Source organism: Nelumbo lutea, chromosome 2 (genome assembly GCF_056320005.1).
Source record: "Nelumbo lutea isolate HS-2025 chromosome 2, American lotus-T2T, whole genome shotgun sequence".
NCBI lineage: Eukaryota > Viridiplantae > Streptophyta > Magnoliopsida > Proteales > Nelumbonaceae > Nelumbo > Nelumbo lutea.
The window spans coordinates 43,175,592-43,196,538 of record NC_142685.1 but is presented as its reverse complement, the minus strand read 5'-3'; the positions used below and the strand labels follow the sequence as shown (position 1 = coordinate 43,196,538).

Below are 20,947 nucleotides of genomic sequence, written 5' to 3'. Positions count from 1 at the left end.
GTGCCCCGTTCTTCAAGAAACACACAAATGTGGTTTTCAAAGTACTCATTTGCATTACCAAATCTTATTATCTTAATTCTTTTCTCAATCACAGGAACTTCACCACACTGTTTCATCAAGTAGAGCCATGTATATCGAGTGTAGTCATCAATAAAGAGAATGAAGTATCTATACCCACACATGCACGGGATGGTATATGGGCTCCAAACATAATATGAATCAAATGGAAAGCAACATTACTTCTATGACTCACAAAATATGTGATCTACATTGTTTGGATAAATGACAAACTTCACATTGAGGATTCAAGTTGGACACTAAACTGGACAAATTTGGAAACAAAAGTTTTACAGACTTGTAGGATATATGACCAAGATGAAAATGCCACAATTGCAAAAGACTCAATTTCTCGCTAGAACAAGACTCATCTTAGCTCAAAAATCCATATTCTAAAGCATCAACAAAAAGGTAGACTCCATCGATTTCATGTCCACTTCCAATCATCTTCCCCATGCTTAGATCTTGAAAAACAAAATGGGTAGAAAAAATGGTTACATAACAATTATGGGACACGGTAAGAGAACTAACATATAATAAATTTTATGCATTTGAGGAATATGAAGAACAAATCCAAGGGAAAGGTTATGAGTAAGTTTGACTTCTCCTTGACCCAAAATGGGGTCTAAGATCCATCTGCATCAGTAAGCTTGCCCTTCCCAAGGGTTAACTCATATGAAGTAAGCTTGCCTTTCCCAAGGGTTAACTAACATATAATAAATTTTATGTATTTGAGGAATATGAAGAACAAGTCCAAGGGAAAGGTTATGAGTAAGTTTGACTTCTCCTTGACCCAAGATGGGATCTAAGATCCATCTGCATTAGTAAGCTTGCCCTTCCCAAGGGTTAACTTATATGAAGTAAAGCTCGAAGGCATATCAATCATATGGGCACTAGCCCCAAAGTCAATAATCTACGGGCTAGAGGTGGAACAAACAAGTGTAGTACTTGTGTTAGCATATGCACTGGATGGGTTACCAAAACCAAATAATGAGGATGCCCCACTCTTTTCCAATTGCAATAGAAGACTTTGAAGTTTATCCATCATGTTAGAGGAGTCATGAGAGGGAATGGTCACATCAGAAGATTGACCCTCGTTACCAACCGTGACCAAATGAGCATTGCCTTTCCTTCCAGTTTTAAACTTGCCTGGTTTCAAGTGAGGAATGAGTTTCCAACATCTTTCCTTAGTATGCCTCAGCTTCTTGCAATATTCATAGATGACATCATCAAACTTCTTAGTAGTAGTATGTTTATTGCCACTTGGCCTAGGTTTAGAGGACATAAAGGCAGAGTGCTCAATCATAGAGTTTTGCATCATGGATGCCCTTCTACTTTTGTCCCCTTGCACAAGAGAGTAACTGAGTAAGTAGTAGCCAGAGAGACAATACCTGCACTCAGAATATGTTGCCTAATGAAATCAAACTCTGGCTTCAAGACAACCAAAAAGTCAAAGACCCTATTGGCTATTCTCCTTAATGTACTTCCTGTACTACTCAACATCTATACGATCCTTCCACTCAAAAGTTTTTAAATGGTCCATTTCTTCCCAAAGAGATTGTAGAGAGGAGAAATACATTACCACTATCCTCTCCCCCTAACACATACTACAAGCTTCTCTCCTAAGCTAATATACTCTATCAGTATTGTTAACCTCTTAGTAAGTGGTGATAACCCCATCCCAAATAGGCAAATATCTTTAGCAATTGAAAGGAACATGTAATTATGAGCAAATGTGCTGTTGCTTTGAATAGACTAGCCAAGACATTACCAGTGAGTTATCCTATTCCCACTTTGCAAACTTAGGGTCTTCAATTTTTGGCTTCGCTTCCTTGCCTGTAATGAATCCCAACTTACCTCTCCCTATGATAATAAGTTTAGCCAATTGGGACCACTCAAAAAAGTTGGTTCCATCAAGTTTTACAGTGGTTATCATACCACTAGAAACAACAACACTTCCAGGAAACACACTAGAACCCATTTGTACATCTTTTGGTGATTTCATACCTCACAAACAACTATCTCAGCAACCAAGGAGCACCCCAACACCCAACCAAAATACAAACAAACCCAAAAGAAAGGATTAAACTTGGTTAAAGGCTAGAAAAGGAGCCAAAAAGCAGGCTGGCGGTAAAATAGAGGGAGAAGAAAATCTTCCGAAAATTTTTTAAGGTTCAGAAAAACATGGGACCACTTATCGTCATTCCCAAAATATAAAATGGCTTAGAAGAACCAGGTCTTGCAGAATAAAAAACCATCAAACAAGAGAAGCAAACCTCTAAATCAGATCTAGAATTTCTGCAATTCTCTACTTGAAAAATCCACAACAAATCATAGAAGCATCAAACCACCACAATGAGACATATACCAAACTTCATCTGAAATCAGGGCAAATCAAACCATACAATTTTTAGAGATTGTAGCCGCCACCTATACGGACTGCTGATGTCATCCTGTGGCAGTCTGATGTCAGCAGCTCACCCTTTGAGCAGAAAACAGCAGAGAAAGACTCTTCCATGACCTTCTAGTTGTTCTGATACCAAGTTGTAATATGTAGGGTTTTATTGAGAAAGAAAAGTAGAAGAAGAAGAGAGTTATTGTTCACTCTCTCATACTTGAGATTTTATATTATTGAGACAAATTACAAGTAAGCCCTCATATGGGCGCCCAAATACAAAAGAAAAAAAAAAGACAAGAATACTCTTGCACCTAAACAATCTCAACAGTACAAAAACTACAAGTAAGAAGATTTGAAACTCGGTTATGGGTTTAAAAGACCATAGTCCACCACTACACCATACTCTAATTGCTTGTCATAAATGCATGCATGTTGAATCTTAGCTTTAAATTTTTTCTTCTTAGTGGAAGTTTGTAAGCATTAAAACTTGTATATTTACAAATATTAACACAAATTCTGTTGATTTCTTGAGAATTGAGGCATATAAATACATATTTTAGTTCTTCCATCATTTTTCAACAATTACCAATTGTGTCCCAAACTCCCAATAACTCAGACTTCATATAAACCATTGAAGTATGTATTTTATCAGTAAATAACTTATTTATAGTCATATAAAACTCATATTTATTGTTATTAATCTATTTTTAGGATTTACTTAAGTTTCCTAGCATATCCATGTGTATCTTAATTTTTCTATTGTATCCATGAATATCCAAAGCATACTGTGATAAGTCACTTAAAGTTGTTTTTCTGATATTCTGTGTTTTCAATGCTTTGAACCTTGGGGAAATTAATGTCAGAAAGTAGCCATCTGTGGAAACATCTAAACACAGACAACTGAATTTTCAAAAGAAAAATAAGGCAGACATTTCAAAGCAACTTCATCACCATGAGAGCTTCCCAACTTCATCACCAGGAAGGAGTCGGGAAATTTCAAAAGAAATGACAAAGGGGAAAGTTCAGCATGTTCTCTCAATTGATCCAAGAAACAAGAAGCAGACATAAAAACTAAAATAAAATAAGAAGCATCAGGCATGAACAATGGTTGGAGTTCTGAGGATTCATTTGTATGTGTTTCCTGTAACTACAAACCAACTTAACCAAATAGATCATAGATATAATATAAAGTAGAACTAAAACCTCATACACAGCTTTCTCTTTTTTGCTCTTATCTTTTAGAGCCTGCTTTAGCTCTGCTACCTCTTGCTCCAGCTGTTCCACCTGTACATCAAAAGAAAATCTTAAGATTTTATGAGTAATACAAGTGATTAACTGATTACACATTATGAACAATTCACAAGAAAAAAATACCCTGTACAGTATTGTTAACGATCTCCAGTGCACACAAAAAGCTCATTCTCAAAAGAGGCAAGAGGTTCATCCCATCAAATCCTTGTGGACCCAAAAACAAATCAAGGAGAAAAGTGCACACATCCTTACATAAAGGCTGGTAGTAAAATCTTTTCCCTTGGATATTATAGAATACAGATCCGCAATTAGTTTATCTATATTATCCATTCATGCTTGAAGTGTATCTTATAGATGCCGTAGATGCCGTACTCTTTCCAGTGAGTTCTTTAAGCGTAATCTGTGGATTGTAGAACAATTCCTCTTTCTTTGGAATAATTTGTAAGTAATATATTTTATTTAGCTTCCCAGAAAAGAGAAAAGAAGGGATCCAGGAAACTAATTCTGAGCCAGATGTCTTTGGTTGAACTTAAATCCCTGAATTTTTGTCGCCCCATCCAAGCTTCCTTGATTCCATCAAATTTTCGGAGTTATGACAATTAAACCTTCCAATTCAAAACTCTTAAAAATCCAAGAAAGATGGTGGACCTCAGTTTTTTTTTTAACTTTACAACATAAAACAGTTACGAAACTTGTGGGCTGGGTATAACTACCCATATTCATTTTTTAGTCCTTTTTATTCTCTTGCCAACCAAGCAGTATTCATGAAGCAAGATTTTTTTTTAATTCCTTTCATTTTCTGGATAACCAAATGCATCCTCAGTTTTTATGCACCCTATTCTTCTTTACATGCAATTTCCATCATTCCCTTCTTGTTCTAGTTTGTATGAGAACATACTAAAGGGGCTGTTCAATCACTTGTTCATGGCCATCCAGATGACATCAGCAGTGGTACAGCCACTACCCATATCTGAGAAAAAGCCCTAGATCTTGGTAGAAGGTGCTTTTAAGGTATTTTGATTAAGGACTATGGCTAGCATGCCCTCAATTATAAGAATAGAAGTAGAGAGTGACTCACAGGTTGTGATTGGATGGATAAGGGATGGAGGAGAAGGCCCTTGTTCTCTTTGTTAGCATATAAAAGTAAGACCCTTGGGTGCTGGAAGATGCAATATTTTTCTTGGGTTCTCATCATCATTATTACTTAGTTTCCACAGATCAAACTCACCAAAACCCAAACAACCACATCCTGGAGCTGAACATTTGAGTGAGATGATCTCCCTAGTAGGTATCTATATAGAAACATTTATTTTTTTCTGGTTTCTAATAATTTGAAATTTCTGAACCTATATATTTTTTACTGGGAAAAGCTGATCATAGTGTTTTCAGGGGTGATTTTTATATGTTTATGGCGCTAGGGGGTTTTCTGTATTTTCTCTTCTTTCAAGGGACTGCTCTGTAGTTATTGTTATTATTGTTAACATATTAGGGTGAAGTGGGTGCCGCCACTAACCTGATTCAACATCTTCTATTTCATTCCTTCTTCCTTCCTCTCTTGATTATTCCATGACTGATTATACATAGTATGATTTAAGGTTTACTTCTATTAATGCTTAGATTACTTTCCACCATCAACATCAATTAGATTTGTCTTTTTTACATGCATTTCACCTCCCTGATTTATTTCTTTTTCTTATTATAGATACCAGCTAAATCTACTTAATAACTTGCTCAATCACTTTTCATACTTAGATATTTGAACTTTGAACCAGTCAACGTAAGTGTTTTTTTTCCCATTAAGCAATGAATTATCAATACAGAATAATGTAATGTACAAGCGAAATATTAGTACTAAGAAGTTTTTCATCTGTCAACAAAGAAAAAAGAAGAATGCCAGACTTATGCAAAGCTTGGGAGAAGGTTCCTTTGTATATCAGGAAGGGTCATAAATTATGGCATTCATTGGGAAGAAGATTAAACCATATGCAAAAAGACTTGGAAAAGTGATAAACAAGCAATGCAGCAAGTCAAGATAATATGGATGCAAAAGAGAGTTAAGTGGAATGAATCAGACAACTAGATTAAACAATTGTCTCTTCAGTTCTTAACATGTGTTTCTTTTAAATTTAACAAAGAAACTGACATAACAGACACATAACATCACAGAAACAATCTTGTAAAATATGCTTCAGATATACCCTTAAACTCAATTGCCGACGGGTATCCTTCTTGACTATCTCCATGAATGCTGTTTCCAGCTCTTCAGTTCTGACAAAGAACAGAAATAACAAGGAACTTCAATGCTATATGCTGGTTTAAGAAATGTATTTGAGACAGAACCTAACATAATGTCAAAGATAAACTGAAAATTTTTAGTGCACTTGCAATAGCCACTGGTGCAAGAACGCATATAAGTTACCAAAAACAATTCAGACGCAAAGAATGATGGTTGATTTCTAGTTCCGCTTCCAAATTCATCACATTATGAAAAATGACAAAGAAACATTGTAAGTGTAAAGTTGTAATTAGTTTCAATAGCAAGCAAAATATGAATTGCAATTGGCAAGCAGACTCCAACCTTAGTTGTCCAGGGTTTTTGCAAATGATGAAGATGAAAACAAAAGAGCTCAATTGCTAGCAAATGGTTTTCAGGTTTACAAAAGGAACTTCATAGTTCTGTTTTCAGCACTCAAATGCATAGACTGAAGAAATGTGTAACCAAAGGTTCTTAAGGTATATGAGTTCCTAAGTTACCTCTACAATTGGGCAATGCTTAGTTGGCCAGATAGAAGTTCCTATCCTAATCATTTACTTGTTTATTTATTTTGAGGGCGAGGACTTGTTACTTCTTTTACCTTCTACGGGCTCTTTAGCATTTAGATTACAAAGGTTGTCTTGAAACTAAGATTAATATTTTATGCTAGTTTGTATCCAAGGGTAGGTGCTAGGGTCCCAGAACCTTTGCTAGCAAAGCTAGGCATTTCCTAAGCAACGCAACACTGCTGCAAAGTAAACTCTAACTACTAAAGTACAGCTCATTGCAACATTTCCTAGTGTACTGATATCAGGAAAAACTCAAGTTTTTATTTCAGTCCTATCATGATTTTTTCCAGTGAAATGAATTATATTAGAAATGTTCAGCCAACCTTGAGAAGATACCAAATCTGGAAACGTTAACAAAAGTATCAACCTGAGGACAGCAGATCTTTTCTCCTCCAGCAATCTGCACAGTTCAACCTTTAACCTTACCACCTGCACATGAGTCATTTCCTTATAAAACTGTAGAAATTGCTGAATCTCACCAACTCGTACAAATTATATAATGAAAAAAAAAAAAGAGCAAACAAACAAACATCAAAGTTTTGTGTCTTATTCTTGGTCCAATTATGTTTTCTCATTCTATCTTTAAGCAGTTGGAAGAGAAAAATTCTCTGGAGACTGAAAGATGGGCAAGTTTCATTTCTAAATAAATCTTGAGAGGAATAGGAGAGACGATTAGAGGTACGCATAGCATGGGTATAGGTAGGAAATGAATGCGCTAAGATGCTGCAGGTTGAAGACATTGGGGGAAAGGATGTAGATGCAGTATTAGTTTGGTGATACTGTGGTTTACTTGAGTGTTGAAAGAGGCTGAGGGTTTTTTGCTAGTGTTTTGTGGTTATGTGCACCTAGTTCTATTTCATGGAAGGTCCTTGTTCTTATCTCAAAGTTATGGTGGTGAGTTCATCTATTTTGCTCATTTTTACATACTGAGGTTTTTGCAAACATGTGGCCTTTTGTGGTGATTCTAGATTCATTAAGCATGCCCAATCTAACTCAAAATTTGTTTTCTTTTATTTAGGAAGGTAAAGTATTGTATTGATTTATAATAGTAAGCAAAAAGAAAGTACATCAAGACTAAGATGGTTTGTCATGTGCATAGAATACCACCAACAGCTCCAGTTAGAAGAAGTGATCCGTTACAAGTAGAAGGGACTAGAAGAGTTGGGGGTAGGCCAAAATGGACTGGATAGAAGTAGTAAGAAATGATTTAAGCACTAATAATTTAACAGTGGATATGGCTTTAAATAGAATGGATTGGCAAAACAGGATTCATGTAGCTGACCCCATATAGTTGAGATAAGGCATGGATGATGATGATGATGATGATGACGACGACGACGACTCATCAAAGTCCAACTTGCAAAAAAAAAACTCAACATTTAGTTCCTTAAAGCATAGCTAATTTTATATACTCATCTCTTCTTAGTCATAGATAACTGAGCCAAGACACCAAAATTGATCACTCAACAAAGTTCTTGCCCTTCAATCTAAGTAATTACTTAGATTAATTCAATTAGTAATTTTTCACTTCTACCACCTATATTTATCAGCTTATTTAGAAACCTATAAAAAATTAAACACTGAAGCACCTTTCAAAATTGGTTGAGAGATCTCTATAGTTACCCATAAACCTCTTGCATACCTATTATTTTTCTTTTCCTTTTTATTTTTGAAGAGTAAAATAGAAATTTTATTAAAATAAAAAGATCAGTTACATGTAGTAGGTGACAAGATTTCACCTAACTAACAAAACGGAGCAAAACTGAACTAGGTACAGTCCAACACTACGACTGGTACAGATACATCATTGAATCTCAAGCAAACACCAGAAATTTTCCCCCAAATCTGATCTGTTTACTTGATCAAAATCTGGTAACACCCAAACCCAATCTGCAATTAACTTCCCAACTAGAGCCACCAGAACTTCTGTGTTCTTGAGTTTGTCTTCAGAAATCCTTTTGTTCTTTTCGTTCCATAGTGTCCAGCACACAGCAAATGGGATGCAGCTCCAAACTATCCCTGCTTTCCTACCTCCCCCAATTCTTGACCAGGTGGAGAAAATTTCTGCTGCAGATCTTGGCTGAATCGCACTTTTCCCAAATAAAGAAGTGTAATAACTCCAAATTATTCTTGCAGTCTTGCAGGTAGAAAACAAGTGCAGAACAGATTCTTCATCTGCACTACACATGACACAAGAGTTTACCATATGAAACCCTCTACTCTTCAGATGATCAGATGTTAAGATGCTGTCCATGGCAACCAGCCAAGCAAAAGCTTCCACTCTAGGTGGAATGGGGTTCCCCCAGATCCCGCCCTTATAATCTGATCCCTGCTGGTCCTTTAACATAGCTATGTAGAAAGATTTCACTGAGAAAACCCCATTCTTGCACTCTTTCCACCACAAACCATCCCTCGAGGAAGTGGATACCTCCACTTTCTGAAGCAAGTTCAACAACTGAACGCATTCTTCTATTTCCTGGTCTAGCAAGGGTCTTCTGAATTTGGGACACCATACAAATCTGACTACATCTTTAAACTCTTGATTGAACAACATGATCTCCTTCCAAACACTCACTTCATAAGAATTGGAGACCTCCCTTGACTCCCACCCAAACCTCACCAGCCCATATTTTCCTACTACAACCCTTCTCCAAAGGGACTCCCTCTCCTTTTCCAACCCAATCCTCCACAACCACTTTCCCAGAAAGGCCTTATTGAAAGTTTTAACTCTTCTAATACCCAAGCCGCCATGCTTTTTTGGCCTACACACCTTATCCATTTCACCAAATGAAACTTCCTTGCACCATCAACTCCTTCCCACATAAAGTCCCTCTGAATCTTTTCAATTTTTTTCCGCCACCTTTGCTGGAACCTTCATAAGAGATAGATGATAAGTCGGCAGACTTGACAGAACACTTCCCACCAGTGTAATTCCGCCCCCCAGAGATAGGTATCTGGCTTTCCATCTCTCCAGCCTTTTCTCTACTCGTTCAATCACTGGCCTCCAAATCCCTGCTTCGTTAGTTCTGGATCCTACCGGAAGTCCTAAATATAAGAAACGTAGATCACCTGTTTGGCATTCAAAAACCACAGCAAGATAGTCCACTCCTCCTTCTCCACTTTTATTTTTCTTTTATTACACTTATTCTTTTGCAATTCATTAAAAATTTGTAAAGCCTGATCAAATAGGTAGTTGTGCAAGGCCAGCTAAGGTCAGGTTGAAGTCAACCCTAGCCCAACCCAAGTTGTTGAACCTCCAACCATAACCCTAAACCAACCCAGTGACATCAGATCGAGTTCGGCTTGGGTTGGCCCGAAGTAATAACTTATTTTTGTTTAGACAGAAAATGTTCTCACTTCTTAGACTTGGGATTAGCCAATAAAGGCTAATTGGGTTGAGTTGGACCCAATTTTATGTTTATTCACTTCTTTTTGTTCATGTTGTGTTTAGGTTAACCCTGCCCAAGTTTCAACCCTACAAATAGGGCACACCCTTGAGCTCAACAAAGAAAGCTCCAATTGATTAGAAGTCCTTCTCTGATACATTCTCTTTGTTTTCTTAATTTCTTGGAAATCAGAGATATTTTATCATTTGGAAGATAGGGTATACATTTAGGGGGTGTTGGCAAATGTGTATTTTTGCTTTTCAAAATAAAAATAACTGCCACATCAGCAGAAACAATATTGTTTTGATGATTTGTCTGTGATTTTTTGTTTTAAAAAACAAAACCATACATTTTGGCCTACATACCATTTGTCTTTTCCCTTTTTACCTGAATTTCCTGAAACATAGGGATACTGGTCAACAAAGGCTCCATTTGGAGGACTTTAGAAGACAGCAGGCACATTGCAAAAGGAAGCTTATCTCACATTCAAGAAGAAGCAGCATGGAATCACCTGTTCCTGAAGGGAGTCAGCATCTGAATCCACAGTTAAACTGCCAAGAACTCCATCTAGATTGGAAGATCCAGACTCCACTAGAAATACATCTCCATTGGTTCGTAGATCACCTAAACCTTCTTTTACATTTGTCTCTGAATTCAAGGGTCCAGGTTCGTGTTTGAAACTGTATAGCTTGGATGCAAGACCTCGGGAATCCTTCCAAACACCAAGCCCTTTGGACCGCTCCTCAATGGCAGCTATTACTGCTGGTCGGTGTTTTTCTCTCAATTCTTGCAATCTAGCTTCATTTACAACTTGATAGCCCATGCAAGCAGTGAAGACAAGTTGACTACTGTCAAATGTAGAGCCAGCAAGGGACTGCATCAAGGTAACAGCATCTCCAGCATCCTTTGTTCTAACCAATTCTGGGCCTGCAAGAAATCAATTCAATTTAATATTTCACAAATATACAAGATGAAGAAATGATCCTCTAAATTGCCATTAAAACATATTATACCAATCATAAACCCAAGATGTAATTTACCCAGTACCATATAAATCCATTAAAGCAAGTGCTGTTCGGAATAGCATAACACGACTTCCTTCAAACAGAAGCACATCCCAAACTCGAAGAACTGAAGGCAGAAAAAATCCATTAGAAGGTATATGTCTCAGATATCATCATTGTTAAATCAAAATGTTACAAGTTAAATGGATGAATATCAGAAAAATTACAGCTACTTTCAAGTGGAATTCCAATCCCATAAAAAATAGAAACCGACCACTTTCCCAGGGGAGCATGTTCATGAAAATGGAAAGGAACCAGGGTCCAGTAACCCATGCAACCTGCACTCCAAGGTAATCAAGATGATTGACTGCACCAGCAGAATAAATAAAATAAGGAATTCCTCAACATACTTAATAGAAACAATGAAAAAAACATAGTAAAATACAAACCCAATTTCGGAAATCTCTCGCGAACTATTTCCTCTAAAACAAGTTGGTCTACCTGAATAAACAGTAGACCTTTCGTGATCAGTTCAAAAAACAGTATCTCTGTCATCTTATCTTTCACAGATTCCTTAACTTTTAGAAGCCATATCCAATAGAAGACAAAGCATTTCATTATCGGCTAGAATTGAAAAAGAAACAAAAAAAGAATACCTGAGGTTCTATCATTTCCTCTGAAAAATAGCCATCAAAATAATCATCAATAATACCCACCAAAGTCCTGAAAGTAAAAAATTAGAAACTAGGATCAGAATACTAACAAGATGTTAATAGAGAGAGAATATCAGAGTGATATATAATCATTCTTCAATAAAATAATTCAATGAATACAGAATTAACCACGTTAGTTGAAAAGAGAATGTTAACTTTACATCATAGTGGAGATGTTGTGTTGAGAAGCCTCGTAAGCCATAACAGCTCTCCCAAAAAGCAATTCAAAAAACAACCTACTGAAGTCAAAAAATTAGGGAAGAGGAGTGCAGGGGATTGAACCTACCAAAAAGCATTTTCCTCGGGCATAATCAATAATAGCAATCCAGCAAAGAAATTCATAGCCTGCGTGTACACAGAACCCAAGAGAAGGCATAACCAATTAATCAAATTCAAATTAAAAACTGCAAAAGACAATATAGAAACTGGAAAACTAATAATAGTTCTAGAAGCAAAAGATAATGGAATATTGAAACAAACAGATCAAACTAAGATACAAGCAAGGGCCTCAATATATATGCTTTCTACAAAATAAAAAATATATAATGATTCACAGAAAAAAAAAAAATCTTCTAGTCAACTAGATTTTTTTCCTTTGACAACAAATATACAGTCCTTTTTTCTTTTTTTCTTTTTTTGCACAAATACCAAAAGTCACAATATAGGTATACATGCACATAGAATGAAAAAGAGCTTTAGGTCACCTAGATTAAAATAGAACATCTTAAAAGTAAAATATAGAATCTCAATCTAATAAATAAATGTTTCCAGTAATACCTTAACAAGTACAGGATCATTGTACTAAGTGATTCAGAAGAAAATTCTCTTTGTAAAAGTGGTTGTCTCTTTTTTATCAGTACTAGAGAATGACCCTGTACTAAGTATGGGGCAACTACACTTATATATCATTTTGTTTTTTTTTTTATGGTAATAATATCATTTTGTTTGAGATTCACTGTTTATCTGGTAATTATATCTAATTTGAATTCCTTATTAAATTTAAATAATTAAATCATGTCTAACTTGTAACTTAAAAGTTTTTATAATGAGTCTTTCATTTGAATTAGGAAATTGAATTTCAGAGATTGATATGGGTCCTACATCTTTTAGAGTGGATATTTTTTCTATAGGTACATCTTTTAGATTGTTTGTCCATTTTTCCATAGTCAGAAGGCATTATGTTTTTCCTTTTCTCTTTTGGCCTTTTGCCCTTGCCTTACTTTGTAGAGCCAGTTTTGGGTGGAGGAGCAAAATGATTATACTAAGAAAAGACAATACATATTATAAACAGATACCAATAAATGTGTCATCCAAATATGTACTACGCATCTAGATATGGAAATTAGGATCCACTGTACATCCATTCCCTATCAACTCCAACCTTGCTAAGCCATCTATAGTGCGTTTAGATCCCTAGAATCCATCTCAATACAGTTGTGCAAAAACCTACAAGATTTCTAACCTCACTCAGATAATCAGGAAGTCTCCATGGACGTCTCAAAACCCATTCCCATCTTGTGGCATTTGCTGAGTGAAGATAGAAGACAATCTTCATGATGTAGGAACTTTAAAGCCAACAAGAAAGCTATTACCCCTGCCTCAGTAGATTCAACTTCACCAATAGGATCACTACAGCCCAGATAATCTGTCCCTCCCTTATTGCAATGGATCCTCCCATCCCAGAAGGCTAAGATTGTTCAGAGAGGTTCCATCCAACCTTATCCATATCTCTTGCGGAAAAGGTTCCTTGTGAATCACCATCTCGATTGGAGGTGAGGACTGAAGGATTTTTTTTCTAGAGATCTTTCATAGGAAACCTAGTCACATGGCAAAACTGGTTTTTGTACACGAAGCCTGCCCTTCAAGTTCTCTAGGCATATGGCGTTCCTGAAGTGGTAGTAAGAGAGAAAAAAAAAAGGAGAAAAATGAGAAAGTTTGCTTAGAAACATGAAAACCAATAGTTCTCTTCAAAAAAAATAACGAAGTTACATTGAAAATGTATTGCACGCATATAGAAAATAAAGTTTGATTCTTTGCATAAACTGCTTTTGAAAAGAATGTAACCACATCATTTGCATTCCTAACCATATCAAAAAAAGAGGGAAAAAACTCTTCAACAATCTTGTTAATGTGCCATTAAAATTCATTGAAGCCACAGTCCTGTTGTTGTTTCACTTGAAAAATGTCTGCCAACCACCAGCTTCTATTCAAAGTGCTCCCTGAAGATTTCAAATTACTCACATGAACTTTAGACTTATTTGAGTTTGTAAAGTAGTCAAGCACTCAAGCTTGCAAGTTCTTTTGGAGAATCTCCACAAACACCAGCTACCATTCAAAGTTATCTATCATATTTGAAGATGAACATTCACCTAACTCATGTCTGATATGCTCATATGCTAGTTAGGCAAGTCCATGAAGTGGGATGCTACCATCTCCCCGCTGTCATGGTAAAGGTCACCTGCAATTCCAGTAATTCTAGCAAACTTGGAAAAGACACTCTTTACAAGTTTCACCATGCTTTGACCTAAATTCAAACACTTCTAAAAGGTCTTCTTGGAAATGTGAATTTTCTTTTTGATAAGTAACATGCTAATTGAACACCTTTTATGTCACTTCAGAAGTGAAAGTAATTCTAAAAAATAAACCTTTTAGAAGTGTCAAAATCTGGGCCAGAACACTTCAAAATGCCACCTTTTTTAAGTGAAAAGGAATTCTGAAAATACAGACACATACAAAAGGTCTATTTTTTAGCAGTAAAATGAGTTTTTATTAGGTCATCTCAGTAAGGGGTTTATTTTAAAGTACCTTGCTTATCCTGCTCTGAGATGACCTAAAAAAAACTTTTTTCCAAATGACAAGCAAGGCAACAATTCCAGCTTCCTGGAATAAATTCCATAAGGGTCCAATCATCCAGTGACCTCCTTACTGTGTCAATTAACCCGTTCATTTGAAAAAGGTGTTTGAATAATATTAGTAAGCTTTTCTGAGGTGATCCTGATGGAAACATTTTCATTGTTATCCATGTATACCATTGCAAGTGCATTAATGTTACAATAATATTAGTAAAGCGCTTGGTCATTTTATGCTCATCCCTATTCTTGATTCCACTAACCTGAAAACCTAATCTACGATGTCTCAACCACAACGATTAATAGTATCACTTAAAAGTTTTGGGGAATAATAGTTTTCTAACATCATTTGGATGCTATGAAGCATTACCTACAAGTTCTCTCTTCCACCTTCCTTTATCCTCATGTCTACAGGCTGCAGATACTGTCCTCAGATTGTGATAGAGAGAGGGGTGGATTCAAGGAGGAGGAGAGATGGGATGATCAGGATTGATGATAGCACACGGGAGCACCTTAATGCATGGTGGAGATCTACTAGTACAAATTCTCAGCATGAGCGGTGATCACATGTTTTCTAGATGGCAATGAGTTGAGGGTAATTTCTACACAGCCATAAAATCTTGAGCCAAGAAGTTCAACAAGAAACTTAGTTTTAAGCTCATTCGGTTACACCACAAACTATGCTCAATTGCATCAGCCAGCTTGAGATATGCGCATTGACAATTAAAAAACAAACTTGCCAGCTCTATAAAAAAAGTAGTTTGGTAGTCCCTTGATTTTACAAGGTTATACATAAGAATTATAAGATAAGCCATTCCCCAGACAGAACTGGGTAATCTACTCTTCATTCATATTCTAAGGCATGCATAATAATTATATGTTCATCCCTTCTTCTCTTTTTTTATTCATCCTTGATTTTTTTTCCTGACAGGTAGAATTTCCATCATTAGCAATAGACACTTCTTTCAAACATAGGTACCTGGCAGTACCCAACAGCAGGGTTGTGCCGAGCATATGCTGTGAGTAAACGTCTCAGAGCATTTCTACCATCTTCATCCAGAGCAGGGTGACCTGGAAATGTTCGAGGCAAATCCTGCAAACAAATTTGCAAATCATGTTCATGGTAACGTTGATGACACTACCATGTTAACCAAGGCAAAACCTACAAATTGACAATATCGAACTTTGAAGTTCAGAATTGATGCTTCTAATGACCTTCTCAATCTGCCCCTTCCATTTCTCAGCACAACTCCGATCATTATTTGACCCCTTACTGGTGTTGTTAGAATTTGAACTACCAAAATTATTGTCACTAGCAGCATTAGCTTCTGGATCCAGTAGACCTTGGTAATATTTCTCTATGCGACGTGTCCTAACACCCGCAAAAGCTTGCCATAACTGTAATTCCAAGAATCAATTAAAAAAAATTGACAATTTTAAGCTTATTTATTTGCACTCTAATTTATAATTTGAAGAAGAAACAAACTAACAAATGACAACTGCACCTCCCCCCTAAGAGTCATCGGAACTCCCCCTTGGACAAGGCACTCCAGCTCCTCTTTCCAATGAAATAAATGTTCTGTGGAGGTTGCATCACCAGCAGCATTTTCTGAGCCACAAGAATTCACAGTGTCAGACAAAGAATTGTCATGAATTGGATCCGATCTCTCCAGATCATGACATTCATCCTCAGAGCGCTCTTCTGAAGATCCTTTGGGAGGTCTTGCTTCTTCAATTGGAGCTAGATGCCCATTTTCACTTCTTTTATCAACCTTCAATAAATTCGTCCTCTTCTTAACACGAAAACTCATCATATGTTCAATGGTTCCAAGGGATGGTCTAATCTGAACCCAGATTTGGATTTTACAGGTTTTTTCTTCCTTTACTACAGACAACTCTTTTTCTGGAACGTATTCAGCTGAATCCTTGGCGACAGAGGTTTCACTTACAGTTGAACCATCCTGTTCAGAACCCTCCTCAGAAACAAACTTTGCTTCAAGTGTAGTGCTTTCAGCTTGTGATATTGTAATCTGTCTCTCTTCAGGTAAGCCACTTAGAGTCAATTGGGCAGATTCCGCTTGCCTCTCCAAGAAGATCTTCCATCTGCCTGACCTCTCCTCTTCCTCCTCCTGGACGCATGAATAAAGAAAAGCCCAAAAATAGGGGAGGCACCTTCAATTATTTTCTTTTTCAGTTACTTGAGTATAAAGGAGAAGAGAGAATCTTAAATAGCAAATAGGTTGTAGATATTAGCATACTCTCGGGCCTACAATTTTTTTCCCATTTGTTTGACTATAAAGGAGAAGAGAGAATCTTATTAGCAAATACCTTGTAGATGTTAGCGTACTCTCTGTACCTCTGCAAAAGCTGGGGCCTGATTGCGAATCCATAGGCGTCCCTGTTATAGATAAAAGCTAATTCAGTTCTCAAAATCGTATAATCCCTTTGTTACATTAGTAGTCTTCCGCCTAGATATTACAAAATAAAGTTGTTGAAGAATCAAAAGTTAACAATGGTATGGAGTTAAGAACGCTGTCAAAATACTATATAATTCTGGTAATTCAAGGAGATAAAAAATAAAACTTCTACATAATACAAAGCAATAGTCCACTTAATTTACCTGGACTCTGCGTCCAAAGAGCGCCTATTCAATAAGGACAACAGCATATTCCACACAGAATTACAATGCTATTACCCATAGCGCTCGACATTGGCTTCATCCAAACTGAGTAGCTAAACCTTAACCCTTCTTACACACTTCATATTGAAATAGAGACCAACTAGTCACATTAAGTAGCCCAAAATCCTAAATCCATAACCAGCCAAATAGAATTCAGAAGCTGCATCAATGAGAAGAGAACAAAACCTCCCCTTATTAATTGGCATTAACTACATTTATCTCCATTGTGGAAGAAAATTTCCCAAGGAAATAGCAAATAAACCAAAGCAACTATCTGAGATTGATTTCATTGTATGGCCTCAAATATCGAAAGTTCGACAGCAGAAAACCGATCGACTTGATCGGGAGAATTACAGAGCACATTACGCCCATCGTCAGTAAATCGACGTGAATTATTTCTATCAAACGGGGCTTGGACGATTGAAAGAAAAGAAACAAAGAAAACTAGAATTTGATACATAAATGAGATCTTCATCATTTCAGGGATACAAGGACGCGTGTAGAGGTAGGGAGATAGAGAAAAGTTAAAGTTTGGTTACCTCTCGTGCTCGAAAGTGATGAGAGGATTCAAGCCCTTCCCCATCATCTTCGGTGGCTCGACAGATCGATGTGGTGCGCAATGCGAGTTTTCAGTTAGAAAGATTTTTTGAGTTCCTTGATTTCTGCAACTGAATTCTTCTACTGATTCGCTTGCTCGAGCTTCCTCGCGTACAAGGTCTTTTCCTTTTGATTTCGTACCCCATTATTCATTAGAAACAGCTTACTTCTTCTCTCGCCCAGTCGCAGTCTAAGTAAGTATGAGACCTTGGGAGAGACATCTGAATCTTTGAACGTGAAATCTTATAGAGAATACTAAGGTCGTGTTCGGTTCGTGACTTCGTGCTTTAAAAGAAGGTGGTATGAACTATGAACTATGAAATATGAACATGATTAAAAGACAATTATTAATTATATTAGGTAATACAAAGGTCTATTCGTCGTTTTATGTTTGGACAAATATGCCACCAAGGATTGTGTGATTCACGTATGTATATACAATGTCGACCTCAGGTAAGAATATAAATATAAATATGTATTGTGCAAAACTTTGTATTATTTACACTACGTACTTGGTTGTACTACGATTTTATTTGGACTAGTATAAATGCATAGGAATAGAAATGAAAATAAATGTAGATATAAAGAGAAATAGGTCAGAATTTGTATTGCCCTGGTTTTGTATCAGTGTAAATTTATTTGCATTGTAATTAAATACAGCTTAAGACTTAGTTTGAAAAGATCAAAGATTACAAAAAATTCATATAAAATACAAGGTTTTGCACTCTATGTATTTATATTTATATCCCTTTAGTGCAAATAATACAAAATAGTTTGGAAAGAGTACCGATATATCTAGTATATTAATGATAGAAAATAATACAAGATTTTATAAAAAAGCAAAAAATTCGCCAACAGAGCTAAATGCACAAAATAGGATAGAATTTGCCCTTCCAAAAAAATCCATTTGAACTCAAAGACCCGATAGAACCCATAACATGATCAAAATTAGTATACCACATTAGTATGCCAATGTGGAACTAATTAATAATGACAATGGGTGGGGATTGTAGTTCCCATACTCAATATGGACTTTGAAAAAAATCCCGATCCCCGTGGGGGATAAAAGTGACCTTAACATTTTAAATATATTTTGATATATATTTATAGATAGGGGTGTAAATGGACCAAATTCGAATCGGATCAGCAATATTCAAATTTGGATTCAATTAGAAAGACTTGACTAATTAATTATTTTAGGTAATTAATAGATATTTTATTTATATAAATAATTAAATATTTTATATATTATATAAGAATTAAATAACCGATCAAGTTTGAATATTTATCAAATCGACTGAATTCGAAACCGATTAGTTATTTGGTATGCATAAGATATCCGAATTCAACCGATTAAATATTTGAATTATCTTATTCGATTTGATTATGTGAAATCTCAAATTCGAAATCGAACTTTTAAATACCATTGATACCCCTATTTGAAGATATAATCGGAGTCAGAGTGAGGCGAGGAATCCACTCTCCATCTCTACCAAGACAATTTCCATTCCCAATGGGGTTGGGAAGCTGAATACCCCTTGCCATTCACGTTCAAACAGTCAACAAGTTTCAAATCTCCTTCAATCGAGCTTGGATCTCCTACCCATGGGGCACTACAGTTGTACATTAAAAGCATCTTTCATGTTTGCATATTAACATTGATGGAGAGATATTCCGAATGTACAGCTATAGTGTCCTATGGATAGGTGTGGGTAGGATTATTGTGGTTGTGAGTAGGAGATCCGGATTCCCTTCAATCACAGCGTTGCTTCTAGCAAAAGAAAAGCCCAAATTATGGGCCTCAATAGCTGCTCAAGCCCCAGCCACTGACATCAATATAGCAAAGACCTCAACGACTTGCTGCTTAAGCTAAGAACACGACCCTTGCAACAAAACCAATGGCCCATGACCCATCAATTTCTGTAGAAGCATCAAAATTTGGTGTAGGATGCTTTCGGGAGGGTCCCATTTTACCCATATACTTATTTTAATATTTTCATCATTCTTTTTTATTTTCTCATTGAAAGTTTTAAATTCAACGGACTCCCATCTAACTTTTTCGAAGAAAACCAGGGGTGGGAGGAAACTATTTCAGTATTTCTAAATAATTTTTGGTTCCTATTTTTCCAGTCTTCAAAGATGAAACTTTTATCTCTCTCCACTAAATATCATTTTGAATTCTAACATACCAATTTAGGATTGAGTTATCCATAGGGATGGGTTTCATAACGAGTATGAATCCCCTGTCCACAATAACATTGTTCACGTCTACCCACATATCATCACAGCTACATATGGAGAATATTTCATCCTCCTACATAGTATTATAAATGGGAAGATGTTCACAATACATAGGAGTAGTGTGTTGTGGGTAGACATGGACAGAATCAACATGGGCAGGAGATTCGGAGTCTTTCAAAACTGGATTATCCATAAGTTTGTAAATTCGTTTTCTGAGAATCACAATATAAAAAATATATTAGCGGGGACTCACGGGATTTATTAAGTGAAAGCTAAATAATATAAATGGTTATTTACTAAAATACCCCTTATAGTTTCATGGATTTACTAAATTTTACCCTATAGTTAAAATTTTACTACAACACCACTTATAATTTGCAATGCATTTAATCAATCTTCCATTAGATGACAGTGTTGACCCTAATGTTCATTTAAATAAATTTAATCAAAAGAAAATAAAAATTAAAATACCATTTTTGCCCTTTATAAGACATGGGCAATCACTCTATTGACTATATTTGGTTAATTTTATTTTCTGTACAAAAAAGTGTTAAGGGTATTTTTGGAATAACAAATCACAGGCCTAATGGCAAAACAAACGTTCATTAATGAAAGGTTGATTAAGTAAATAAGTTATAAAATATATGGGATGTTTTAATAAAATGAAAACTATAAGGTAGGCTTAAGTAAATATGTAAAACTATAAGATGTGTTCTAGTAAATGACCCTAATAGAATCATATAAGAGTGTACAATTGTTTTATATTTTCAACCTTTTAAATAATTAATAATTATTTATATTTTATATACTACTTTTAATAATTTTTATAATACAAAAGTAATAATAATAATTAATTTCGGTTAGGTTTATTCATCAAACTGATGAAACCAACCAACCCGATCAACTCGACCCAAGTTTATCAATTTTCTAGTATTTTAGGTTGGCTTT

At 35.9% G+C, this 20,947-nt stretch overlaps 1 protein-coding gene across 16 annotated transcripts in view; it reads right to left on the bottom strand.

The window, feature by feature from the left end:
• Nucleotides 1-18,083, bottom strand: part of LOC148870212 (uncharacterized) — a 37,332-nt gene extending 19,249 nt beyond the window's left edge. For 4 of the 16 annotated variants that reach the window (XM_088970864.1, XM_088970865.1, XM_088970861.1 and 1 more), the window contains exons 1-15: nt 17,701-18,037; nt 17,102-17,321; nt 16,810-16,879; nt 15,987-16,610; nt 15,697-15,879; nt 15,461-15,574; nt 11,919-11,977; nt 11,576-11,642; nt 11,369-11,420; nt 11,194-11,286; nt 10,963-11,046; nt 10,427-10,842; nt 6,897-6,958; nt 5,905-5,974; nt 3,659-3,739 (exon numbers count right to left, since the gene is read on the bottom strand). In XM_088970864.1, the coding sequence (XP_088826990.1) occupies nt 3,659-3,739; nt 5,905-5,974; nt 6,897-6,958; nt 10,427-10,842; nt 10,963-11,046; nt 11,194-11,286; nt 11,369-11,420; nt 11,576-11,642; nt 11,919-11,977; nt 15,461-15,574; nt 15,697-15,879; nt 15,987-16,610; nt 16,810-16,879; nt 17,102-17,148 (2,022 nt within the window). In that variant the 5' untranslated portion in view covers nt 17,149-17,321; nt 17,701-18,037. Of the gene's footprint in view, nt 1-3,658; nt 3,740-5,904; nt 5,975-6,852; nt 6,959-10,426; nt 10,843-10,962; nt 11,047-11,146; nt 11,287-11,368; nt 11,421-11,575; nt 11,643-11,918; nt 11,978-15,460; nt 15,575-15,696; nt 15,880-15,971; nt 16,611-16,809; nt 16,880-17,101; nt 17,322-17,700 lie in introns of all 16 variants that reach the window. The other 12 variants (XM_088970863.1, XM_088970862.1, XM_088970860.1 and 9 more) reach the window with 7 other exon arrangements.
• Between the last annotated feature and the right edge of the window lie 2,864 nt (nt 18,084-20,947).